The sequence below is a fragment of the Propithecus coquereli genome, unplaced genomic scaffold, assembly GCF_000956105.1.
Source record: "Propithecus coquereli isolate 6110/MARCELLA unplaced genomic scaffold, Pcoq_1.0 Scaffold20, whole genome shotgun sequence".
In the NCBI taxonomy this organism is placed as follows: domain Eukaryota; kingdom Metazoa; phylum Chordata; class Mammalia; order Primates; family Indriidae; genus Propithecus; species Propithecus coquereli.
The window spans coordinates 9,707,134-9,735,022 of NW_012144967.1; the positions used below are offsets into that span (position 1 = coordinate 9,707,134).

The 27,889-nt window shown below is 38.6% G+C and overlaps 1 protein-coding gene across 1 annotated transcript in view; it reads left to right on the top strand.

Moving 5' to 3' along the window:
* AGBL1 (ATP/GTP binding protein-like 1) overlaps positions 1-27,889 on the top strand; it is a 502,451-nt gene that overhangs the window by 351,099 nt on the left and 123,463 nt on the right. The window contains exons 17-19 of the mRNA XM_012643678.1: positions 1,093-1,222; positions 14,421-14,552; positions 26,178-26,354. Of these exons, the coding sequence (XP_012499132.1) occupies positions 1,093-1,222; positions 14,421-14,552; positions 26,178-26,354 (439 nt within the window). The remainder of the gene's footprint in view (positions 1-1,092; positions 1,223-14,420; positions 14,553-26,177; positions 26,355-27,889) is intronic.

Below are 27,889 nucleotides of genomic sequence, written 5' to 3' on the forward strand. Positions count from 1 at the left end.
AGTTGGATAGGTAGGCATGGATGGGGACAGGGGAGTCCTAGCAAGGGGCTAGCAGACACAATTGCTCAGAGGGAACTGTGAGCAATTCCATGGAGCTGAAGTATAGAAGGACGAGGGATGGCTGGGGTGGAGGAGGGCAGTGTGCTGGAGCGCTAGCTAGCGAAGGAGATCTGTGGCACTTTGCTTGTTAACCCTATTGACTAAATAACATCTTAGCAGGGCTGCCGTGAACCTCTCCTGTGCATGGGCTGCACTGGTCATCTCCAGTGGGCTTTTAGGGGCACTCTACCTGACAGCTCAGCATCTCAGTTCCCTCCCTCTGAACTGCAGTCAGCGCTATCACTAACCAGCTAGGTCACCTTGGTAAAGTAACTTGGAACTTTCCAATATGAACATTTTTGCTCCTGAAATGAGGGACTATATGATTTCGAGCTCATTCTAGCTCTCATATACCCTGATGCAATCTTTGACAAAAGGTACTGTGAGTCTCCAGGTAAATGTCAAGCCACCTGGCCAGGGAGGGAAGAAGCAGTGTGACAAGGGAAAGGACATAAGGGTTAGAGGCAAATAGACCCGGTGGAAAGCACAGCTCTTGGTTAGGTGATCTCAGGCCATTTATTTATTCATTTCTAAGCCTCAGTCTCTTCTTTGGGATGTGCTAATATCTACCTGGCAGAGTTCTTGGGCCAGCTGGAAATATATATAGCACCCCCAGTATGATAGATTGACCTCAATTTAATTATTTGTGGAACTGAAGGGCCCAAAGCCTAGAGAAATTTATTGAATGTATTTTTCATGAGTGTATATAGTGGGGAGCTACATTTCTCAAATTTCATCTTAAAACTCTGATCTTAAAACAATATTAAGTCAAATATGGTTTCTAGTTCTTTCTGTGGCTGTGAATAATCATGGCACTTTGGGAGCTTAAATGACAGATCTGCGGCTTTCTGGACATCTGGAGTTGATGCCAATTGGGCAGAAGTCAGAGGGAAGTTGGATTCATTAGTTTAATAGTCTGTCTTGTGGAGCTTTATTTTATCAAGTAATTTTCTTCTAAATGTGTATTTATTTGTGTATGGTTTGTTTCTACAGTCACAGATGCTCACTGAGAGGGGAAGATTTGAACAGACAGTGGCTGTCTCCCCAAGCCCATCTCCAGCCAACCATCTACCATGCCAAAGGACTCCTCTACTACCTGGGCAGCATTGGTCGGAGTCCCATGGTGAGTCAATCACTTTCCTCTGCCTCCATACTCTTGGCTGATTCCTTCTACTTTCTGGAAGGCAGATTATACTCTTCCAAGGCAAAAAACCAAAACCAAAAATAAAGGCCAAAGACCTACATAGGACAAGCTCAAAAGGAGGAGGATGTACTGATTTCTCAGGGCTTCTGTAACGAACTATCACAAACTGGGTGGTTTAAAACAACAGAAACTTAGCTCACATTTCTGGAGGACAGAAGTCTGAAATCAAGGTGTTACAGAGCCATGTTCACTCTCGTGGCTCTAGGGAAGAGTCCTTTGGTCATTCCAGCTTCTCATTGATGCCAGCAATTTCTAGCATCCCTTGGCTTGTGTCAGCATAACTCCAATCTCTGCCTCTGTCTTCACAAGGCCATCTTCCCTCTGTGTGTGTCCATATCCCAATTTCCTTCTACTTGTAATGACATCAGTCATTGGATTAGGGCCCACCCTAATCAAATATGGCCTCATCTTAGCTTTATTATATCTGCAAAGATCCTATTTCCAAATAAGGTCACACTGACAGGTACCAGGGATTAGAGCTTCAACATATCTCTTTGGAGCACACAATTTATCCCACAACACAGGCAAACAATCAATTTAGTACTCATTGGTAAAAACTGGGCAAGAAATTGTATTTTATCTTATTTCCTGGGCCTATATTTTTCTGATATTTCAGTTATTGAACAAGAAAGAAAATGTACATGTCTATTAAATAGTGTTTGGGAAAAATCCTCTAGGTGTTTATATCCATGTTCAACTAATACTTGTTACATTCCAAAGATGATTTTGGGATGTTCTAAGTATTTTTTTCTCCTAAGCCTCTGGTACTATACAATTTATTTAAAAAAATAGACTATTGGAAATCAGAGACCTTGGTTTGAGATAAGAAAGAGGAAATGGCAGCAGAGTAACCACATGAAAATGCTCATTTATTAACTACAAACTGTAAACACACCTGTCTGTAAACTGTGGAGGGGCATATGTCCAAACTTAGAGTCCTTACTTTACCTAAGAAACTTAAAATAGAGTGGAGAAGCTGGTATATTCGCCAAATCAAATAATTATCTCTATCATTAACCACTTTTTGAGCATCTACTGTGCAATCAAAGAAAATAATATTCAATAAATATTTAATGACAAAATGGATGAATATGTAACATAGAATATTATTTAAATCTCCAAAGAGATTAAGTAAAGTGATTTCTATGAGGTCACCCTGAGTGTGTGGCAGAATCGTGATTCAGTTCTGATGTGTTTTTTCACCCTGAAACTCAACCTCTCTTCATTACTTACTCTTGAGAGATATGCCAGGGGTCCTTAAGACTATCCTTAGGTGCAGTGATTTCCTAGCATGACTCACAGAACTCAGAACAGCCATTATATTCACAATTATGGTTTATTACAGTGAGAGATCAAAATCAGTAAAGGTCAAAGGCACATGTGGCAGAGTTCAGGAGAGACAAGGTTCAAGTTTCCAGATGTTCCTCATCCAGTGGAGTTGTATAAACAGTACTTAATTCACCAGCAACAATGTGCATTGCCAACCAGGCTCACCTAAGCCTCGGTGTCCAGGGTTTCTACTGGGGGTCAGCTATGTAGCCATAGAGTGCCCTATGTGGCTGACCTTAGTTACTCAGGCTCCAGCCTCTCCAGAGATCAAACTGATACCTCACGGCCCAAGACTCCCACCAAAAATCATATTGTTACCATCAACCACTTGGCATGACCCACATCCTCAGGTAAAGAAAGACATTCATCCAGCAGAATATTCCAAGGGGGTAAAGTTCATTTTCCAGGAGCCAGTCAAGGAACAGAACTTCCTAAGAATGTGGAAGGTTTGAACATCCTAGACTTGCTGAGTTAATCCTTTATTGCACAGAGAGCAAAGCACATTTTTTTCTCTTAAGAATCCTGGTTCTGCACTGGTTAAAATGTATGATATTTTCATGCTGATCTGGCCTTCCCTCAATCCTAGAAGGCACTGTTAACTCTGCTATCTATCCACTACAATCGAGCTCATGGCCTGCATAGCAGGGCACCAACCTCATGGTTGAAACTTGGAAAAAGGGTGTCTCTCTGAGTAGGAAGCTTTAGGCTCCAAGAGGAGAGAGAAAAACGTAAAAGGGAAGAACTCCCTACCTGATACACATTTAAATACACACACACATTCAACCCACAACAACACAGGATTCCTCTCTGCTCTGACAACCTCTAATTGAAGAGCAGAACATTTATTTTAAAGCATGACAGGTGAAAAGCTTGTTTAAAAATATAAATAAACATTAATTAGCTATAAACATGACAGCCACAGACTTGTTTCCTGCTGGGACCATCTGAGAGGTGGGTGAGAAACAGCTGAGAACTAAATGCTATTCACAGTGTTACAAAGCTCTCTAATGGGCTTAACATCACCTTTTAGCTACCTACAAAGCTGTATTGTATCAGTCTCCTGCTAGCAGCAGAAGCACTGCCACTCACTCAGCACACAGACCTGTCCTGCACCAGGAAGATTTCTACTGCAACAAGATTGACTCTTGGGCTATCTGGTTGGAGACTAACTGTGACTCTGCTCAACCTCTAGCTCTTATTATTAAATGAAATATTTTCTAAAGCACTGGGAGGGCACTGTATGGTTGCTAGGAAATCACACCTGTTCTAGATGCTAGTCAGGCATTTGCCCATGGGTGGGTGGATTAATATGAACTCCCAGAACCAATGAGAATGTGGGGCTGTGAGAGAAAGCAGTACTCTGATACTGCCGGGGACTTCTAAACACCAGACAAATCACTTAGTTTATAGGCAACATGGCAATATTCACATATTGTTTCGTCCATCCACCCATTCACCCATCTGTGTGGTAATCCCATTTGTCCCTTCTCTTACACCATGTGTGTGCAATTGCTGTGCTAGGTTCCAGGGATACAAAACCAAATAAAAAAAAAAGATTGTCCATTTCTTTGAGGAGCCCACAGTTTACTTTGGTAGAAAGTAGAGTCAGACGTAATGGGTGCAGTGTGCACCGTCTAGGGGATGGACATGCTTGAAGCTCTGACTCGGGTGGGGCAAGGGCAATATATGTAACCTAAACATTTTTACTCCCATAATATGCTGAAATAAAAAAAGAAAAAAATAAAGTAGAGTAAGGTCTGCAAAGAAACTACTGTGGTACAGAACAGTAAATACTGTAATGAAGGCCCATGTGCAGTGTTATAGGAGCAAAGATGAGGGGTTGAGTCATTTTCTCTCAGGCTTGTGGAAAAGCCGGAGAGAGTGGAGGTGCCCTTTGAGCTGGACATGAAGGACGAGGCAGGGTTTCCCCTGGACTTGACTCTAGTAAGACTGAGAAATATTTTTTTCCCCTCAAAGGATCTCTTAAATCTTCTGCTTTGTGAAACTGGAAATCCACGGAGTTTTCTATGTTTGGAGTCACACTGCACAGTGCAAAAAAAGCAAGCTTTTCATTTAACAGGTGGTAGGTACTCATAACACACAGACCTTCTTATGACTCCTTCACTATGTTCTTGAAGCCAGATTTTCTGTCTCTTTTGTTTGTTAAAGAGCTTAGATCTTGCATGCAAAAGCCCAAACACATAACAAATTTTGGTATAGTCATACATTGGACTATTATTTAGTAACCAAAACCAAAACTCAAAAAACAAAACAAAACAACAAACTCCTGATACAGTCAATAACATGAATGAATCTCAGAAACATTATATTGAATGGAAGAACTAGACACTAAAGACTACGTACTCTATGCTTCTATTTATGTAACATTTAAGAGCAGTAAAAGTAATTTATGAAGACAGAAATTAGAACACTGTTGGCTCTGGGGAAGGGGATTGACTAATAAGGCCAGGAGGGAACTTTCTAGGTTAGTGGAAATGTTCTATATCGAAGACTTAGTTACACCAAAACTCGCTGAACTGTGTATTCAGGATCTGGGCCTTTCATTCTAGGTACACGTTTACCTAAATACAGAAAATTAAAAACAAATTAGAGCAAAGTCATGGAGATTTAAAATGCAACTAGGAGACAAAGGGACTGCCCCAAATCAGACTGACCAACATAGAGACGTGCAAGTCAAGTCACGGAAAACATCTTTGCTGGGACAGAGTAGAAAGGTGGTGGAAGGAGATCTGTTTAGAAGTCAGAAAGATCCAGCCGGAGAGAAGGCAGGTAAACAGAGAAGCCCAAAGAAGCAGACAAGCTTTACAGTCAGCTAGCAGGAGTCATTGAATCTGTTTCTCTTTGTGAAACTCCCCATAAGAGCCAGGAGGCAAGGCTGGTGGCTGAGGGGGCAGTTGGGCATGGCTTTGGAGTGAGAGAAAGCCCTTAGGCTGTAGCAGGCTTGCGGGAAGCTGGGTGGACAGCTTCTTTTGACCTGCCATGTTGCAGCTGGCCTGGTCCTTGTGCTGCTCTGAAGAATTAGGGCTTCACAATCAGGAGAGGTATTGATTCCTATCCTCTAGGCTCTCCCTGTGTGAGTACACGTTGGTAAAGGGATTTCAGTGCTCTTTGAAGAGCTCATTGATTTCCATTTACAACCCACACAAACCAGGCTGCCTTCTGCCAGGAGACAGGGCCAGCATATTTTGGTTTTGACTTTCTCTGGGGCCCAGTGGAATAGAATTTTTAGCTACTTAAATGATTTTCCTGGTCTTATTTTGTCCCTCTGGCCTATGTTTTTTGGTTAATCAGCTTCTTTTAAAAGGGACACAAAAGGAGAGGGAAGAAAAGGAATGGCATGTCCCTTCCTATAACCCTTGTCTCCAAGGACCTCAAGGTATTTTATACACACTATTCTATTTCCACTTTATTCCTCGGAAGTGGTAGAAGAACAAGTGCTGTTTTTGCTCATTTTCATTGACTCATGCTAAGGTACTAAGTCTACAATTTAACTTTTTTGGCATTTGAGGATATGGTAGAAATAACCAAAAACCTTGCTGCCATGATGGGGGGAAGGGATAGAATGCCCGTGGAGGTCCTAGGTGAAAAAAATTTAAATTCCATTTCATATTCTTTTATTTAGAATCGTTTTCATGCTATCCAAATAAACATCAAACAATGCTTCTTTAACGTACCAGAAACCATGCTTCGTGTGTATTTTTACTGACACAAATAATCTATATTTAAGCGAATTGCTAAATTTTCTCGGATAAACTTAGGTTGAAAAGCAAAGGGCATATTTTTCTTTCTCCGTTGCTAGTATCTTCAATGTAGCTTCTACACACAACAAGAGCTGAAAATTTGGGGTCTTTCATATGCCAGAGAAAGGACATGTCAGATTTTTCAAAGAAATCTAAATAAATTTCCTATTTTTAATTTTTCTCTGGGAGGGAGTAGGCATGGAGGTGGGGTGCAGGGGAAAATAGGAAATGTTCTAAATTATGTTCCCCTTCAGCCTTTGTGAAGGTGCCTCTGCCCAGAGCTGGAAGAAATGGTGGGAAGGCAAGAAATATGTGGGGACAGGGACAGAGGGCCTAGTTTTGCCATAAGGCTGTTCTCTGTGAGGGAGGGCCGAGGTCAAAGCAGAGGCTTCTGATGCAGACACGGAAGGGGCCTGTGTGTGTCTGAGGACTGACTCGTGAGTAGAGCAAGATAGCAATGGTCTTGGCCAAGGGCGTTGGATGTAGGGCTCAAAGTTCCAGTTCCAGAAAGTGGGAGTTGTCCCGAGCAAAGCACAGTCCAGCCTTGGGGATTGATGCAACTGACAGCTCTCAAGGATAGGAATACAAATCAGGCAACTGAGGTAAAACCAAAGCAAGCCTCCTTACATGGACTGGGCAGGCGTGGCAGTGGGTCAGTATTTACTGGCCTAACCCACCCCAAGGGTTTACCCGGGCAACTTAGAAACCTGTTATAGGTCAAAAAGCCTAGTCTAGATCCCACTTTCTGGTGAAGACAGGGGACCCAATAGCCTGTGTGCTCGGATTGAGTTTAACACATGAAATGAATAGGTGATGCTTCTACCTCGAGAGTTTCAGCACCTGCCCCTGAGTAAGACGGAAGGCAAGGGCTCGCCCAGGGACTGTGTAGAATGGTGGCAGCCAGGTTGCTGTTTCTCTCCTTCGATGCGTAAAACTGAGGAAAAGGAACAGTTTGAGCTCCTGAGAGAGCTGCCAGGAACCCACTGCACAGTGCCCTCTCAGGCGTTAAGCTGACTGCTCATGGAGGGAAAGCCAGCCAGAGGTGGAAAGTAGAAAACGGGAAACAAGACCTCAGGCTATGTCTGGTTGTTCACGCTCAGATTTGCTAATTGACAATCTTGTTATATTGCTCTTCATTGCTGATAGATCAAATGATTTTAGATGTTTTGGAGAATTTTGGAACCAAACTGATCAGATTTGAAATGTAACACATTGCTTTTTAATGGGTAGCCATGGACAAGTTGTTTAACCTCCTTTAATCTTAGTAGAAGTTGGATCTCTGTAAAATTGGGATGATATCCTCCTTTCAAGACTTTTTATAGATTACGGATGTGTGTAAAATCTTAGCACAGTGACTGGCGCCTACCAGGCATTCAAATAAAGAGTAGGCATTAGAATTATTACTTATCAGAAGGATGTTAGATACAAAACAAAGCCACATATTAGGCTACATGTTTTTATGTTGATTTACATAGGCTCTTTCAGTGTAATAGAAATATTTTGGAAAGAAGGATTTTATAATATACAACACTGGGATGGCAGAAAACCTCCTCCAGCATTTTACAACATATAATAAAAGGTCCCACTGTGAACAGTCTCATGAAGAGTTGGATATTGGTGCGTTCTGCTGGGTTTAATGTGAAAATTGTCTCCACAAATTAGCTAGTGGAGAGAGCAAAAACTATCTATAAGTAAATACTGCTTTTCTGAGGCCCTTTTGGAACTCTGGCCCACGATGGCCCAATTTAAGTGAAAGTCTCTGACTTTGGGAAAGGGGACGGAGCGTAAAATCCCCTTGCAGATAGTTACAGGAATAAATTCTGCACGTGCTCCCTGTGGTTAATCTCAAAGGAATATTGCTGATAACTCAGATGAAATGCTTGCTAGGGAGAGCAAGGCTGTCGATAAGAGGTCTGGAAAATGGGGTCTTGCAAACTGGGCTCTTGGAAGGTAATTGAACATGTCACCAGTATTATTTCCTTTATAGAGATGTTAACACCACTCAGGAACTTGGGCTGAATGCCATCTGCATGATGCTGCGCACAAGCTGGAACCTCCAGGGCTTTGGTGAGCCTTGGTTGGTTTAATTGGAAGCATTGTTGTTTTGGGTTTCTATCACATTCTCCAGAATATGTCTCCTCCTGACTCCGGCCTCGCTTCATCTTCCTGTGGCAATGCATAAATAATGCAGAGATTTGCTGCTGGGAAGCAGGAATGAGACCCAGATGTCAGGAGTGGAAAACAGAGCAGCTTAAAGCTGGCAAATCAGAGCTGTAAACGCAATCAGGGATAAGTGAGCTGTGGTGGGGTGGGGGGACAGCTAAGGGAGGTGTATTTGAAATGGAAGGGGTAACTTCTCAAACCAAGGGCCCAATTAACTTGCAGAGGAACCAGAATAGGACCAAGAGAGGGAGGGCAAAGAAGGGAGAAGGCATGTGAGGAGCATATCAACGTGGTCGTGATCAGCCTCTTTGCTGAGCAAGAAAGGATGGAACTCACGTTTGCATGAATTAAATTAACCTTGCAGTTTAGCTCAGACGAGAATGGATTGGAAAACGTCCTAGGGAGATGTGTAATCCAATCCACACCATATACTTTGCTAATGAAGAAACTGAGACATAGGGAGGGCTATCAGTTTCGCCAAGGGCCAAAAGTTCAAAAGTAAGCACTCCAGCTCAAACAAAACTAAATGAAACTACATAAAACCTTCAAATCTGCATTTCTTCCTATGTTCCTTGCCTTGGGGAAAAGCAGTCACTGCTCATTCACTTAATCCAGAGATCCAGGTATTATTCTTAACCTCTTCCTCTCTGAGCCTCTAAATCCATTTAGTCTCCAACTCCTGTAAATATTACTTCCTTACTCACAAAACTTCCTTTCTCTACACACTAATATCTGATGCCTTAAGCTAGGTTCTTGTCATCTCTCTTGCCTGGTCTCAGTCCCTCTGATCTTAACACTTCTATTCTAATGACCTGATCAGGTTGCTTCTTGCTCAAACACTTTAAAGCCTCCTTCACCCATCTTCAACAAAATGTCCTAACACCCTAGAATGGCATACAAGCACATTGATGGTTTGACCATTGCCCACTGCTATAGATACCTGATTAATTCTCCTTTTACTGTATGCTCTTATTCTAAATTATTACGGTTCCTCAAACCCTTAGCTCCTTCTTCCCAATTTTCCATTTGCTTAGATAGTTCTCACTCAGTAAGAATCATCTTAGGTTTAACCTGCCTTGGCAATCCCAGAAACACCACATTGCATGCCTTGAAGGCGTGCCATTCATTTGGGGTGCAGTGTGAATAGTGTCTGGACTTCTGGACTTACGCCTACCTCAGCTCTCCTCTGACTGTACTACAATGACCTGTTGGCTCCTGGAAAAGGCAATATAGAAATGAAAAGTGTTTTAAGACATTACCTCTGGGTTAGGGCAAATTGGGGTTTAAAAATTTTCTCACTTATTAGCAGTGCAAACTTGGCAAATTTAATCTGAAATTCAGTGTTCTCAGACGAAAAACAGGCATAATAAAAGTACCTACTTCGTCGCGAGATAATCTATATTACATTTTCAGCACAGTACCTGGAGTCTTCAATAAATTAACTATTGTAGCTATTATTGTTGTTGGTATGGGGAATGGTACTGTGTTATATTAACATTTTAGTTTCTTCTGCCACATAGTAGGCACCTAGTTAATATTTGTTGAATCAATTGATTAATAAGCAAAATAAACCTGTGGATATTGGAATGTCCTAACTGGGCATACTTCGTACTTACCTGGTACAGAATTTTACTGAAGGAAGTATAAGTATTAAATCTTCCAGAAGGGAAGAAAAAGCTTCTTCAACTGAAATAACATGATAATTGTTTTGTAATTGCCCCCTGCAATCTGGAGGAATACATGTTTCTTATAATTAAGAGGTATTTATTTTTAGAGGCATCATTTGAGCAACAAGCAGAACAATGTCTCCATTTTCTTCATTCTGAATCTTCAGAGGCCACTAGAACTCCCAGGGCTTAGCAGTGCTCATTCCTGCAGGTGAATAGGTCTATAATTTGTCATTTACCTCAGCTTTCAGAGTCTATAAGAATCTGAAGGAAAAAAAATGCACTGTCTTCTCTAGTTGAATTCAGCATTTAAGGAGCGCTTGTCACCAAGTAGGCATAGTTTCTTGCTTTATTGAGAAAACTGTTGCTAAGACACGGTCTTAATTTGTTTGCACACTTTTCATAAGAATGGTGGGTGTTTATTCACAGAGAGAAACTGAGGTGTAAGAGGTAAAGGTGCACAGGAAATTCATGATGGTAGAGGATTCAACCTAAAACAATTATTCATTGGTTCCTCTAGAATAGAGATTTTCAAAGTGACCAGGGGCATCAACATCACCTGGAGACTTCTTAGAAATGCAAATTTGGGGGCCTAACCCAGAAATACTTGAGTCACAGCATTGCTGGGGCGTAGCTCAGCAGTTGGCTTTAACAAACTCCAGGTTATTCTGATGCTTGTTAATACTTGGGATCCACTGCTCTAAAGTCTAGAATAGAACATTGTTTAAGCCTCACAGATCAGTAGGAATAGTAACTGAGGAGTAGTTTTTGACAGTTGGAAAATCCTGGGATAGCCTCACCTGGGGCAGGTGCCTCGAAAGAGGATGTTCATTTTCTTTAAGACCCACCACAGCTACTTGATATTGCCTCCTGAGCTCATAACTAAAGTTAAATACCAGTGTAATCCTGGACAATAACTACACGCTATGACGCAGGAAGAAATAGCTACATACCAAAAGAATTGGAAGATGTTGATAATATACATCATCAGAAACCTGGGAAACGTGTAGGAATGGATTCTAAGGATGCTATACTGATAAAGGCAGAATCTAACACTGGATTTGGCTAACTTCACCGATACGAGTGTATGATCTAGAGATTCTAGATTTACTTCGTTAGCCTGAGCAGCTGGAGGTGGATCTAACACTCTAATTGGTTGGTTGACTGAACCTTGTGCTGAACACTAGCCTATATTTAGTGAGATCGAGATGCCAGAGCTTCCCTGGCATAATGGGGAGGAGAGTGTGCAAAGTCTCAGGGAAATAGAAATGTGTACTGGATTCATCTTGTGAGACTCGCACACCCATCTCCCACCTATGAGAGACGTTCCCTCCACTAAGCAGCGAGATATACATTAGAGAGGGGAGCATCTTCATCCTCAAAAAGTCATGTGGTTGCTTTCCTTTGACAGCCAGGTCTACAGGGAATGCTACCACTGAGGTGAGGGGTCTTTGATTTTGATGGAGATTATGAAATCCCAGAGTAGCAGAGGCCAAGTGGTAGCACTTAATCACCAAAGACAAGACGAACACATCAACCAGCACATCCCTCTTCATCCCAGATGATATTTCTTGTTCTGATGTCTACTTTATCTGATAATTATTAACAATATAGTTATCCCATCTTTCTTTTATTTAGTGTTTGCATAATATATCTATTTATATCCTTTTACTTTTAACCTATCTCTTTATATTTAAAACAAATTTCTTGTAGACAGAAAATATTTGATCTTATTTATTTATCCAACCTAATACTCTTCATCTTTTAATTAGTGTGCTTTGACTATTTATATTGAATGATACTATTGATATTTTTTGATTGAAATCTACCATCTTGCTAAGTTGTTTTCTATTTGTTTCATCTGTTCTTAGAATTTTCTATCTTTTCTGATTTCTCTTGTATTAAATTGAGCATTTTTATGATTCTACTTTATCTCCACAATTGAATTATTATTTATGCCTCTTAAAAAATGTTTTAGTGTTTGCCCTATTCTTTACAGTATACATCTTTGATTAACCAGCATCTACTTTGAGATAATATACTGCTTTATTTACACTATAAGGACCTTATAACTGTATATTACTAATTTATTTCTTCCATATTTTGTACCATTATTATGATAGATTGACTTTTGCATATGCTGTAAACATACACTACATTGCTACTATTTTGCCTTAGACTGTCAAGTGTTATGTTTTAGAGAAGTTGAAATAAAAAAAGAAGAAAAAACACTTCATTTTGCCTTCATATGTTTCATTTCTAGTGCTTTTTCTGTGCTTTGATTCAAAGAGACTGTGACTTTTTGAGACCAAAATGATCTTTGGGCCCCCAAACTTCTACATCAGGAATCAGAGAAGAGAGATGTTTGGCCTCAAAGGGAGCCCTATTCTCCAATGGCCTTTTTATGTGTGGCCCAGAAGGATAAAAGAAAAATAAGCACCTCCCAAGGGCAGAGTAAGGATCTACAGAGAAAAAATCCAGGAGAGCTCCTAACAGGGAACAGAACCAGGGTTTAATCAACCAACCAGCTGTATTCAAAGGATATAGACACCTCACAATGTCTATTCATGGGCATTTCAGAAGACAGTGACTGCTGTATCAATCCTATCCATCCCCTTTCAAACCTGAAGGTTACTGGGGATATGGTTGCTTCATTTAACCATTGTGTGTGGATGAGTGAAGAGCAGGTAACTTGCCTTTGTGGCAATCAGGAGGAGCATATAGAATATAGAACTATAACGGAATCTTGGGCTGAGAGTCTGGTACTGAGACAAAATAGGCTATTCAGGGGTATCTCATCTGGGGAGGAGTTGAGTGTATTTTGTATGTGGAAAGGAGGGAAGCAAATATTTAAACTAAGCAAACAGATTATTGTAGCACTTAGCTTTTGTTGTGTAACAAACCACAGAAAAACTTAGTGACTTAAACAAAAAGCATGCATTATTTCTAATGATTCTAAATAAGAATCATGCAAGTAAATTGGGCTATTTCCCTAGTCTGAGCCAGGCTGCTCAGGGCTGGATGGTCTAAGGTGGATACATTCACATGTCTGGTGGTTGACTTGATATCCGCTATGTCAGTGGGAATGACTTTGCAGAGTCTGGTCTAGCAGATTACCCTATGCTCATTCACACGGCAGTTGTTGCAGCTTTCCCAGGAACAGCCAGACAGCAAACCAACCCCTTTATAATCCTCAGCTTGCATCATATCTGCTCATTCTTATTGGCCAAAAGATGTCACAGGTCTAAGTCCAGATTCGAGGGGTGAAGAAATGTACTCTACCTGTTGATGAAGGTAGAACATAGTCTACTGCAAAGAGGCATGCATACAGGCATGGGAAGAATTTGTGGTCATTTTTTTAGACTTTATGATTTTTCTCAATTATTAGCATCTCTCCTTGTGATAGGATTTCACATCACTGCCCTTTGCCATGTGACTTGCAGAGCCTCCCTGTAAGAGGAATATACTTCCCCACCCCACTGATGATAAAATTGGTTATGCGACTTCTTTTGGCCAATGAAGTGTGAGCAGATATGATGTTTGTCATGTTTCAGAGGAAGATTTAGCTGCCATTACATGATTCTACTTTTGAGTTATTTTCCCTCTGTCACAAGATTATCATGTCCCAAATTAGGGCTTCCCCGTTAGCCTGGATGCTAGAATGAAGACACACAGAGCAGAGACACAGCTGATATCTAGCAGAAATGAACAATAACCCTTTGATAAGCCATTGAGTTTTGGTGTTCATTCTTTACCACATCAGAACCTAGAGAAAAATTATAGTTACTTATTAGCATCTCTTTTTGTATATTTAATCTACTTTTAAAAAATAGATCTTTCCTATTGACTTTTTAAATTATTTAAAACCCTCATATATATTTTAAAATGCCCTCATTCTCCTTTTCTTTTCCAGCTTTGACTCCATCTCCTCCCTAGTCACAAGTAAATTTCTCAAAAGAGCTATACATGACTCATATTTCTTCACACCTGTTCACCCCTAAGACCCTGAGAATCTACATTCTTCCCTGAGAACTGCATCGGTACAACTCCTGCCAGAGTCACCAATGATCCTTACATGGCTGGTTCTGTTACCTAATTAGTTAACAGTTATCTATCTGAGAAAGTTGACATTTTAAACAATTCAGGAACCAATGGACCTGACCTGGATTTATTTTCTCCATTGTTTCGCTATTGTAGGTTTTCTGTGATTTCCATGGCCACTCCCAAAAGAAAAATGTGTTCCTTTATGGTTGTAGCATCAAGGAGACCTTGTGGCAAGCAGAGTGCACGGTGGGCACATCTACTCTCCTGGAGGATGTCAGCTACAGGGTAAGTCATTGGGGAAGAATGACACACGACATACTGTATTCACATTCTTAACTTTGAGATCTGTACCCCACCATTTTTTCTGGTAAATAAATATTCAATTATTTTAACTATAGGATTATAATATAAGCAGGGTGGAGGCATGTGTAACCTCTCCACGTTTTTGGTGAATAATGTCTTACTACCTGGTTGCTTTGCTCTGTTTTCTATGTGATATGATATAATATAAAGGGCATGAAAACTGAAGACAGGAAACCTCATTTTGATGCCTAGCTTTACAGTTAATAACTGTGTGACTATGAGTCATGGGCAATACCTCTTTGAACTCCCATTCTGCCATCTGTAAAGTGAGGAGAATAAAAACAATGCCTCTGTTACATGGTTTACAGGAGAAACAGAATGATAAAAAATACAAAAGGACCCAAATAAATATGAAGGGATGAACACATCTAAGCCATGAGCAGTCTATGAAAAGCAGAGCACTAACCTACGGAACCTTATTCTATTTTACCTGAGTTCCAGTGGTTAGAGCTCAACTATTCCTCCACAGAACCACATAGGAAATTAAGGAGTAAAGAAGGCAGGACTTTCTGTCAGGATAAAGAAAACAAGCTATTGCTTGCTGAGAATCAGGAAAAGGTAGAAGAGACAAAGTTGTCCAAACACAAAATAAAAATTGGTGTTTGGTTCAAATGTATGTAGAAAAAAGAGAAAAATTATGATGGTATCCACATCTCCTAAATGTGTTTTTCTGAGCATGTTAATTTTTTTTGTGTGAAATAGCATCCTCCCCAGGGTTAATGATACCATTAAAAGAAATAAAAATCCACCACACCACTCTTTCACCTGGAAATGCTTCCTGGTTCCCTGAGCTTTTCTCCACCCTTCTTTACCCGTGTCTACCAGAAACAGACTGCTGCTGGTCAGCTCAGTTACCTCAAGGCTTTCATAGCAGAACCAGCAGCTTATCCTCAACAACCTATTTGCTCTAAGGCTCAACCAGAGTGATGGCAATAAACCACAAGATGCTTAACTGCTTAATCTTACTTGGGGAACTGGTTTACTAAATCAAAATATTCACCTGGGAGCTCATGTTGACCTGTATAAAATTATCTCTTATGTGTGATACATCTTGGACTAAAAAAACTTACATAACATTATCCGATATTAAATATAGAGTGAGATTTTTACCTCTTTTTAAGAGAAGGTAATGACATTCATGGATAATTCCCTACACACAAGCGGAGGTTATAAGATACGGAACCTTAAGAAATCTCCTATACGTCCTTTGCCCACTTTTCAGAAACTTTTCAAAAGAAGGTAGAGTAGTGGCCAACAAACATGTGAAAAAATGCTCAACATCTCTGATCATCAGGGAAATGCAAATCAAAACCACAATGAGAGACCACTTATCTCCAGTGAGAATGGTCTTTATCAAAAAGTCCCCAAACAATAAATGTTGGTGTGGATGCGGAGAGATAGAAACACTCATACACTACTGGTGGGACTGCAAACTAACACAACCTCTGTGAAAAGCAATATGGAGATACCTCAAAGAGCTACAAGGAGAACTACCATTTGATCCAGCAATCCCATTCCTGGGCATCTACCCAAAAGAACAAAAGACATTCTATAAAAGAGACATCTGCGCTAGAATGTTTATAGCAGCACAATTCACAATTGCAAAGATGTGGAAACAACCCAAGTTCCCATCAATACATGTGTGGATTAATAAAATGTGGTATATGTATACCATGGTGTTCTATTCAACCACAAAAGACAATGGTGATATAGCACCTCTTGTATTATACTGGATAGAGCTGGAGCCCATTCTATTAAGTGAAGTATCACAAGAATGGAAAAACAAGCACCACATGTACTTACCAACAAATTGGTATTAATTGATCAACATTTAAGTGCACATATAGTAGTAAGATTCATCAGGTGTCGGGCAGCTGGGAGAGGAGAGGAGGGGATGGGGATATTCGCACCTAATGGGTGTGGTGTGCACCATCTAGGGATGGACACGTTTGAAGCTCTGACTCGGGTGGGGCAAAGGCAATATACATAACCTAAACATTTGTACCCCCGTAATATGCTGAAGTAAAAAAAAAATTTCTAAAATAAATTAAAAAAAAGACTTCGGTTGCATATTTGAAATTCGAAGTGAGAAAAATATATTATCCTTATGTGGATTTCCTAGCAGTATTTTGCTAACTTTGGGTGACTGTCAATTAACCATAGCCTGAACAAATCCTTTCATCACGTTCTCTCTGATATTTTCAACGAAAAAACAAAAAGGCACTACTAGAACTTGGAAAATGAATGCTTATAGCTTTATACATCTCTCTCTCTTTTTTTTTTTTTTTTTTTGATATACAGGGTCTCCTTTTTGTCACTCAGGCTAGAGTGCAGTGGTGTGATCATAGCTCACTGCAGCCTCAAACTCCTGGGCTCAAGCGATCCTCCCAACTTGGCCTCCCAAATTGCTAGGATTCCAGGCGTGCATTTACTTATCTTTAAACAATGCCTATTAAAATATAACAGCAGTATGAGTTATATTTGATTGGATCATTCACATGGCATGGGGTGGGGAACAACAAAAACAACAACAACAAAAAAACTTGAGCCTCAAAGAACTTGAATTGCCAGTTGTGGATACCAGTGAATTGAGGAGAAATGAATTAATTTCAGGTCTTCTGCACCACTGCCTGGGAAGTATCCTTTCTTAGTGACATTTCCTGGCATTGATCCTTTTCATAAATTTTCAGTTTTGAGGAGTTGCAAAGATAATAATTATTGACATTACTCATACAGTGCCAAGTGTGTGCCAGATACTATTCTAAGCACTGTATACATTAATTCATTCACTCTTCCCCAGCAACCCTGTATCCTGGAATACTGTATAGCAATAGAAGGTAATTGACAAATGATTGTTGGGTGAATAGATACCTTCACTAACATCCCATTTTACATATGAGGGAATGGAAATGCAGAGATGAAGTCAATTGTCCAAGGTCCCATAGTTAGCAAGAGCTGGGATTTGATGAACACCATGGGTTCACCACCAGAATTGACAGTTTTATAATTTGACTTCAGATATCTTATATTTTAAAGCACTTGCTATATTTAAACAGAATAATGAATCAAACTATTCTATAATTTAGAATTAAAGAGACAGTGAAAACAAGAATAAATCTTTGTTGGGAGCTTGGAAAACAGTGGGTTGTCTGAGTTTGAAAAAAGGGGTAAATATACAATGCAAAGAGGCTTTAAAATATAAAATATAATTTTTAACTTTGGAAGATTGAGCAGAAAGACTTCCTTCTCGTCAAACCTTTATTTATCAGCAAACTCGACTCTGAACAGTGTAATAATAGTGATCATTATGGAGGGTACTAGGTGCTTTTCTACCTCATTCAAGGTAGATACTATTATTCCCCCTTCTCCCCACACTTTTATGACAACACTGAGGGCTAGGCAGACTGAAGCCCTGCTCAAAGTTAGACTGCATAGTGTGAATCCAGAATTTATACTTTTAACCCCATGCCCAACCATGCCTCTGCCACATACTTAATCCAGATAAAAGAGGAGACATTTGATTCTGCAGAGTCAACACTAATAGATGGGCTCTTCCCTGGAAATGATCTCTGAGCTAGTGGCTATCTAGTGAGTTCACAGTCAGCATATCTTTGAGAGCTCCATGTTCTTTGAATTTTGGAAAACAGGTCTGGGAAGAGTCAGCAGAAATTAAATGAATTAAAATGTAGCCCAGGCCTCTAAAATGAGCCTTGAACCAGAATTACTGAATCAGAATCAATTCTTCCCCCACCAATTACAGTTGCACCTGACTCCATTGCTACTGGAAAAATGGAATTCAGTATCTATGAGGAAGTAGACGACTCATTCTCAGGGTCACTTCTGGACTAATCTCGAAATCCCTTCAAGGTCTATATTGAGACCATGCCAAATGCCAGTTCCTATGTTGTGACACATATTTATATCATCTCATTTATTCCTTATAGCAACCTTAACATGGAAATGATAATTCTCCCATTTCATAGATGAAAGGCTAAAGACTCAAGAAGGCTGAATAGCTCATCTGATGTCACACAGCAAGTCCTTGGGGGAACTTAACTCTTAGCTCTAGTCTGTCTGGCTCTATCCTGCTTGCCTTTAAACTTTGTGCTATGATGCCTGATATTTAGTGTTCAGGTAGTGTTCTGAGTTGCAGTGACATCTCTCTGATCTTTAAGAGTCTTTAATATACATTTTGAAGTCTACTTTTAGAAAATAAGAAATAACCAGAAAAGAATGGAGGTTTTTCTTGGAACATGTTTATAATAAATAATAGTACAATATTGAACGACTATTACACATTGAACATACTACATCTTATTTAAACCTCTTTATACCTTTGTGGGATAGTAACACTGGACATAAGAAGCAGTATTTTTGTGTTTTTACAATGGTTAAGCTCTTGTGATCTGAACTAGTATATCTGGGTTAAAATTCTGATTGTTTTTATTAGGTCTGTGACTACTGAAAAGGTACTTACTTAACTTTTCTGGCCTCTGTTTTATCTCTAAAATGGGATAGTAATATAACTTACCTCAAGGACTTGTAATAATTGAGTTAAAACATATAGTAATACATAGTAAGTAGTTAGTGAAACAATACCTATTATAATTTTGAAGTCATTGAAAATAGAGAGAAACTTAAGGTCACAGAATAAGTGGCAGGGAAAGAGTTGAATGTCCCAAGCCTTCTTTCCCCACCCAAGTTATTTCCCAGGGAGCTTTGGAGCAAGGCTCCACTGGATCAGTTCACATGTGGAGCTCATCTGTTTTCCATTCATTAACAATAAAACAAAGAAAGAACCCCCAGTTCAAAATCTGTGTCATTGCCTTCCTTTCTCTGACAAAGACTTATTTATATGAAACCAAAAGGGAAATGAGATGATAGAATGAAAATCTACTATAAATGCCATAGTTTTGGAACCTATTATTTAACAAATGGATAAACTGCCACTGTGGAGATGAAGGGAAGGATACTCTCATTTCACCTTATAAATCCCACATCCACTGGGATCCAGTGAAGTGATCATAGCTAGTGAAGCTCTCCAAGGTACATGCAATTGATAGAATGTGTGGTCTTTGGTATAGGGGCTTTATTATCTAACAAATGCAGGTTCATTTAATATCAGACACCAAATCACAGATCTAGGAAGCTCAGAGAACACTAAGCGGATAAATGCCAAATAAACCCTACACCTAGGAATATTATTTTGAAACTACAGAAAATCAAAGGTAAAGAAAAATACAGAAGGAAGCCAGAGGGAATAAAATCCTTTCCTATGGAAGAAAAAAAAATTAAGAATTTCATCTGACTTCTCTTCAGAAACCATGCGAACAAGAAAAGAGAGTGGAGTGAAATATTTAAAGCATTGGGAAAAAAGCCCAACCAACCTAGAATTCTACATCCTATGATATTATACTTCAAAAGTGAAGGAAAATAAAAACTTTCTCAGATAAACAAAAATTGGAGAAATTTGATGCAAAGAGACCTGCCTTGTAAAAAATAGTAAAAGAGGCTCTTTAGAGAGAAGAAAAATAATATCAGTAAGGAATATGGATCTACGTAAAGAATGGGAGAGCACTGAAGAAGGAATAAGTGAATGTAAAACAAAAACTTTTATTATTCTTAATTGATCTAACAGATAACAGTTTGAAATAATAATAGCAACAATATATTTGATTGTTTATATGTGCATACACACATACACAAACATGCATAGATACTTATCTGTAAGTGAGGTGAATGACAGTAAACATGCAAGGGGTAAGAGGGAGAAATGAGGATTATTTTGTTATTACAAGGTATCCATACTACCTGTAAAGTGGTACACTGTTATTTTAAAGTGGACTTACATTAGCTGCAAATGTAAATTGCAAACTCTAGGGCAACCACTAAAAAAGGGTAAAAATAAAGTTATATGCTAATAAAGAATAAAAAAAATGAAATCATATAAAGTGTTCTATTTAAACCACAGAGGCAGAAAAATAGAAGACAAAAGTAGAAACAAAGAATAAAGGCAACAAATAGAGAATAGTAACAAATATGGTAGATATTAATCCAACTATATCAATAACTACTTTGAATGTCAGTGTTCTAAATGCCCCAATTAAAAGTCAAAGATTGTCAGAGTAGATCAAACAATATGACACAACTATATGTTGTCTATAAAAAACATATGCACTTTAAATACAAAAACTCACATATATTAAAAGTAAATGGATAAAAAAAGATATATCATGTTAACACTAATCAAAAGAAAGCGGGAGTAGCTGTATTAATTTTAGACAGAGCAGACTTAAAAGTAAGGAAAGTTATCAGGAATAAAGAAGGGCATTACATAATGATAAAAGGATCAATTCTCCAAGAAGATATATCAAAATCCTTTACCTGTATACACCTAACAACAGAGCATCAAAATACAGGAGGCAAAAGTGATAGAACTGCAAGGAGAAATAGATGAATTCAGTATTATAGTTCGATCCTTCAATCCCTCTCTATCAGAAATGGACAGATACATCAGGAAGAAAATCAGTAAGGACACAATTGAATTCAACAACACCATCAATCAACTGGATATAATTGACATCTATAGAATACTTCATCCATTAACAACAGAATACAAATTTTTTCAAGCTCACATGGAATATTTACCAAGATAGGCCACATTATGGGCCACAAAACATACCTTAAACTTAAAAGAATAGAAATCATACAATATCTGCTCTCAGACACAATCAAATTAAAGTAGAAATCAATGATAGAAAGATAATTTGAAAATTCCAAAATAGGTGGAGGTTAAACAACACACTTCTAAATAACACATGAGTGAGAGGAGAATTCTCAAGAGAAATTAGAACATACTTTGAATTAAAATGAAAACACAACTTATCAAAATTTGTGAAATGCAGCAAAAGCAATACTTAGAGGGAAATTTATAGCATCACACGCATATCTTAGAAAAGGGAAAAGATCTAAAATCAATCATCTAAGCTTCCACCTTAGGAAACTAGAAAAAGAAGAGCAAATTAAGTCCAAAGTAAGCAGAAGAAAAGAAAAAAATAGAGCAGATCGAAACATCATTTTGTACATCTTAAATATATACAATTTTTTAATTTTTGTATTTCAGCATATTACAGGGGTACAAACATTTAGGTTACATATATTGCCTTTGCCCCACCCGAGTCAGAGCTTCAAGTGTGTCCATCTCCCAGACGGTGTGCACTGCAACCATTAGGTGTGTATATACTCATCCCCACCTTTCTCTTCCCATCTGCCAAACACCCAATGAATGTTATTACTAAATGTGCACTTAAGTGTTGATCAGTTAATACCAGTTTGATGGTGAGTATGTGTGATGCTTGTTTTTCCATTCTTGTGATACTTCACTTAGAATGCGTTCCAGCTCTATTCAAGATAATACAAGAGGTGTTAGATCACCATTGTTTTTTGTGGCTACCCAAAGGAACAAAAGACATTTTATAAAAAAGACATCTGCACTCAAATGTTTATGGCAGCACAATTCACAATTGCAAAGATGTGGAAACAACACAAGTGCCCATCAATACATGAGTGGATTAATAAAATATATACAATTTTTATTTGTCAAAAATATAGCAGAAATCAATGAGGTATAAAATAGGAAATTAAAAGAGAAAATCAATGAATTAAAAACTGGATCTTTGAAAAAAAATTATAAAATCAATAAACCTCTAGCCATTCTAACTAGGAAAAAAGAGAGAGGACACAAATTACTAGTATCAGAAATAAAACATTGGGCATAACTACAGATCCCATGGACATTAAAACAATTGTACTGGAAATTATAGCAATGCCATAAGACAAGGAAAGGAAATAAAGGCGTACTGATTGGAAGGATGAAATGAAACTGTTTTTGTTCACAGATGTTGTGATCATCCATGTAGAAAATCTGAAAGAATTGACAAAAATAACCCCAACAATTCCTGAGACCAATAAGTCATGATGGAAAGGTCGCATCACACAAGGGTAATATACAAAATCGAATTAATTCCCTGCATACTAGCAATGAACGAGTGGATATTAACATTAAAATCACAGTGCCATTTACATTAGCATCCGTAAAATGAAATACTTAGGTATAAATCTAACAAAATATGAATAAGATCTACATAAGGAAAGCTACAAAATTCTGATGAACAAAATTAAAAAAAAAACTAAATAAATGGAAAGATATTCATGTTCATGGATAGGAAGACTCAATATTGTCAAGATGTCAGTTATTCCCAAATGATCTATAGATCCAATGCAATCCCAATCAAAATACCAGCAAGTTATTTTGTAGGCACTAGTAAACTGATTTTAAAGTTTATATAGAGAGACAAAAGTCTCTGCACAGCTAACACAATATAAAGGAGAAGGGCAAAGTTAGAGGACTGACACTATCCAACTTCATGACTTGCTATAAAGCTGTAGTATACAAGACAGTGTGGCATTGGTGAAAGAATAGAGATAGATCAATGGAGCAGAATAGAGAGCCCAGAAATAGACCCACATAAATACAGTCAACTGATCCTTGACAAAAGAGTAAAAGCAATACAATGGAGCAAAGAGTTTTCTCAACAAATGGTGCTGGATATCCACATGCAAAAAAATAAAAAATAAAAAAATAAAATCTAGACACAGACCTTACACCATTGACAAAGATTATTCCGAATGGATCACAGACTTAGTATAAAATGTAAAATGATAAACCTAGAAGATAATATGGGAGAAAATCTAGGTGACATTGGGCTTGGCAATGCCTTTTTAGATATGACATCTAAAGCATAATCTATAAAAAGAAACCTCACCCAGCATGATCTACAGATAGCAAATAAGTGTATGAAAAGATGCTCCACATCATATGTAATCAGAAAAATACAGATTAAAACAACGATGTGCTCTCTCTGCATACCTGTTAGAATGGCCAAAATCGAGAACACCAACAGTATCAAATGCTGACAGGATGTGGAGCAACTGTAGCTCTCTTTTATTGTGGGTGGGAATGCAAACTGGTATAGGCACTTTGGAAGACAGTTTGATGATTTCTTACAAAACTAAACATACTCTTACCATATAATCCAGTAATCTCACTCTTTGATATTTACCTAAAAGAATTGCAAACTTATTTCTACACACACACACAAACCCTGCACATAGATGTTTATAGCAGCTTTATTTATAATTGCCAAAACTGAGAGGCAATCAAGACATCTTTCAGTAGGTGAATGAATAAGTAAACTGTGGTACATCTAGATGGTAAAATATAATTCAGTGCTAAAAATAAAGAACCATCAAGCCAGGAAAAGACATAGAGGAACCTGAACTTGGTATTACTGACTAAAAGAAACCAATCTGGAAAAGCTACTACTATATAATTCCAACTATATGACATTCTAGAAAAAGGAAAATTATGGAGGCCATAAACAGATCAGTGGTTGCCAGGAGTTTGGGGGAAGAAAAAAAAAGAGGGATGAATAGGTAGGGCACAGAGGATTTTTAGGGCAGTGAAATCATTCTGTATGATACTATAATGTTGGATACACATCACTTATACATTTGTCCAAACCCATAGGACATATAACACCAAAATGAGCCCTAAGGTACACTATGGACTTTAGGTAATGATGATGTGTCAGTGTAGGTTCCTCAATTACAACCAATGTACCACTCTGTTGCGGGATGTTAATAATGAGAGAGGCCATTCCATATACCCCGTGCTCCTATATATGAACACCTCTGTACTGTTGAACCTAAAACTGCTCTAAAAAGTCTTTTTTATATATTTAAAAGAGATACAAATTACAAAAGAAAAAATAAATTCACTTAAGAAAGGGGAGATCATTTAAATGGTGCAAGAGTAAACTTTCTGCAACAGAATGAAACATGGATATTCTCAATCACTCTAGTTGTAGTATATATACGTAGTGTATTTATGTCTATTTAAGCAGCTACTTAAGGGTTTGGACTAGAAAATTCTATTTATTTCAGCAGATAATTACGGAGTACCCTCTATGAGCAACACACTGCTCAATGTGCAGAGATTTTCCTGTAAATAAGACACAGATCTGCCCTCATGGAATTTCTAGGCTGCCAAGAAGGTCGAAAATAAACAACTAATATATACTCAATAATTTAATTGCAATTGTGATGAATATTTTGAAAGAAAACAAATGGAGTCAGGAATTACAGGGAGGAAGGGAGAAGAGTGGATATGTTGAAATCAATTAGGATTTCATTGAGGCAATTGCAGAAACTCAAGTGAGAAAAATATTAGCATTTCATTTCCCTTTGTCAAATGATCTGTAGGTCTGGAGGCTATGTGAGAACTTAGATATCATAGTAAATTGTATTAATAATTATGTTAATATATACTTATATGTAATATATAATTCATAATAAAATTAATAATTATATAATATAATTAAATTATATTAAACATGAGGAAAGTAAGTACCAGGGAGATTAACAGATTTGTTCAATGTTCTAGAAATTAACCAAACAACATTTCTTTACAAATAATTTTTTCATTCATATTCTCATCAATTTGTTATGCTTCTCTATCTTCTTCCCATATTGTCTAAAAGCCTAAAGCTTCATTGTTTAAAGTGCATAAGTTTTATATTATGTGTTAGTTTGTGCATATTCTGTAAACTCTGAAGTGAGAAAACCCTTCCTGTTAATGTCCCAAGTTCTGTGACTGTCTAAGTGCAGTACTGTCAAGGACTGTCAACCCTGAGTCATCATCCTCTGGGGAGGAGGTCCAGTAGCTGGAAGCCCCCTCTTTGTCAGTCAGAGTGACAAGAATTTACAGATGCCTTCTAAATGGAGATGAAGTGGTTATAAATAAAATATTTTTACCCCAGGAAAAGGTGGGGCATTTGAACCCAGAGAGGATGGATTTCGGAGTATTATAATTCATCAGCCTCAGATTTGTGGCTTAGAGGTTGAGACTAACACGTTCATTTTGGCCATTACATATTTGTAGGAAACAAGGGAACTTTATAAGTGCTCCTGCTTAAGAATCATCACTGGCCCCTATGACCTTCTGAAATAAGTGAAGAGTCCCTCGTCTGACCCTGCTAAGAAACAGTGAAGCTGGAAAGAATGGATGGAGTCACTTTTTAAATTTCAGTCCCCTGTGAAATCTGTGACTTTTCATAGGCTCAGCTCATCCACGTATGAGGCGGAATATATGCACACAGCACAGGTCCACAGCAATGCAGAAAAGTGGCCTTGAGAGATGATGGTCTTTGAAGTTGGCCTGGTTGGCATTTGGATCCCATTCTGGATGCTTTATAGTTGTAGGACTTAAGCTATTTATTTATAACTTTTCTAAGCCTCAGTTTCCTCATCTGAAAAGTGATAAAATTTGGCATCCATTTTGTACAGTCAATAAATGATTTGTAGTAACATATATTAAGTATTTGACACATAGAGATGCATAGTAAATATTAAGAAGCCATTTTTATGATGAATATTTTCCAATCACTGGCAACTGATCACTGTTTGATTTTTTTTTTTTTTTTGTAGACTCTTCCCAAAATTCTTGATAAGCTAGCACCAGCATTCACAATGAGCAGCTGCAGCTTCCTCGTGGAGAAATCTCGAGCCTCCACGGCCCGGGTGGTGGTGTGGAGAGAGATGGGGGTGTCCAGAAGCTACACCATGGAAAGCAGCTACTGTGGCTGCAACCAGGGCCCATACCAGGTATGTGAAGCTGCAGGACACCTATACTTGCTGTTCAGCAGCAATACCCAGAAATGGGAAGCTATCATAGACCCCTCATTCCTGCTTTCTCACCTGAAAGGGGAAGAAGGCTCCAAGTAGAGTCTGACCTCACTACCTTGTCTTGAAGAAGAATTGGTTCAATGATTGCTTTCACTTTCAGCATCATCTGTGTTGATCCTGGAAGCAATGCCTTCCAGTTTGGTTCCTTAATCAGCTGCCCTCACCAGCAAGCAGCAGGGAGCCTCACTTTGATGTGCAACTCCAACTTTTACAGAATCTCTGCCTGCCTGGCTCTATTCTATGCATGAAAATCTGTTGTTGCCTTTTGCAACCAGTGGGCTAGTCCCATATGCATCATAAATGGCATCGGTTGGTCTACAGATACTGTCAATACATATATCTATTGTGTTTCTCTGTCTTCTGTGCCAATCTAAATCTGCAGCTCTCTGGGTTATTCTGCTGTCTCCAGAGCACAAAAAAATGTGTGTGCATGACGTGGGTCTCCTAGAATGAGTGGGTCTCAGACTCATGTGCTAGTGTCAAGGGAAAGTGCTCTTGTATAAATCACATTCTTTCTACAGCTATATTAACTGCATGAGCAGCTGGATAGCTGCTGCAGCAGGCTGTCCTGGCTGCTCTTCCCACTCCCCCATAGAGGAGCATAAATAAGGGACATTTTGACAGTGCCAGGGTAATAGACTCTTGTAAATTTCTTAGGCAAGCTGACAGACTACTCCTTGGTGACTTCCATTAAACCCCAAGAATACCTGTACCTCACCAATGTTAAGCTCATTGTGTTGGCTTTAATACTGTCCTGGAACAGCCAGGAAGTACTTGGCACCTATGCAATTCTGAGCTTGTAGAAATCTGTTAGTTATCAATGGGATTTCAAGGAGTAACAGATGATGAACATTATCTAACTTCCCACCCACAGAGTTTTTTTGACTCAGGGCTACTGAACACTCATTTTGACTCATTATTTCTCTCAAATAGCCACTTAGTCTAAACAGTTGCTTTAAAGAATTATTTTGTTACCAAATTAATAAATTAGTAGGCCAAATTAATCCTATTTACCCACATTCATGTAGAAGCAGAATAAGAAGAGTAGAGATCATTGGATGGACAAGGAATTGGGCACCAAAGACCTCACTCTTCCACTAACCAACAGTGTTGAAAGCTCCTTACCACTGCGAACCTATGTTTTGTATGTCAAATGTGGATATTAATGATCATTCCTCTACTTTCTGCCATACAAGATCTTTGTGAAGGCTGAAAGAAAATACATACATGAATGTCGTTGGAGGTCATATCATCAGAAATCTCCTCACTCTCTTGTCATTAAAAACCTAAAAGATTGGGAAAATAAACCTGCAGTATTGTGACCTAAGGCCTTATGGGCATAGGTTTGTGTCTCTCTAGCTGCAAGCCTCTTGATGGAAGCGAGCCAGTCATTTGTTTAAAAGACAACTCCATGAGGCTCTTCACAGATTTATTGGATTGGTGACTTTTATTGA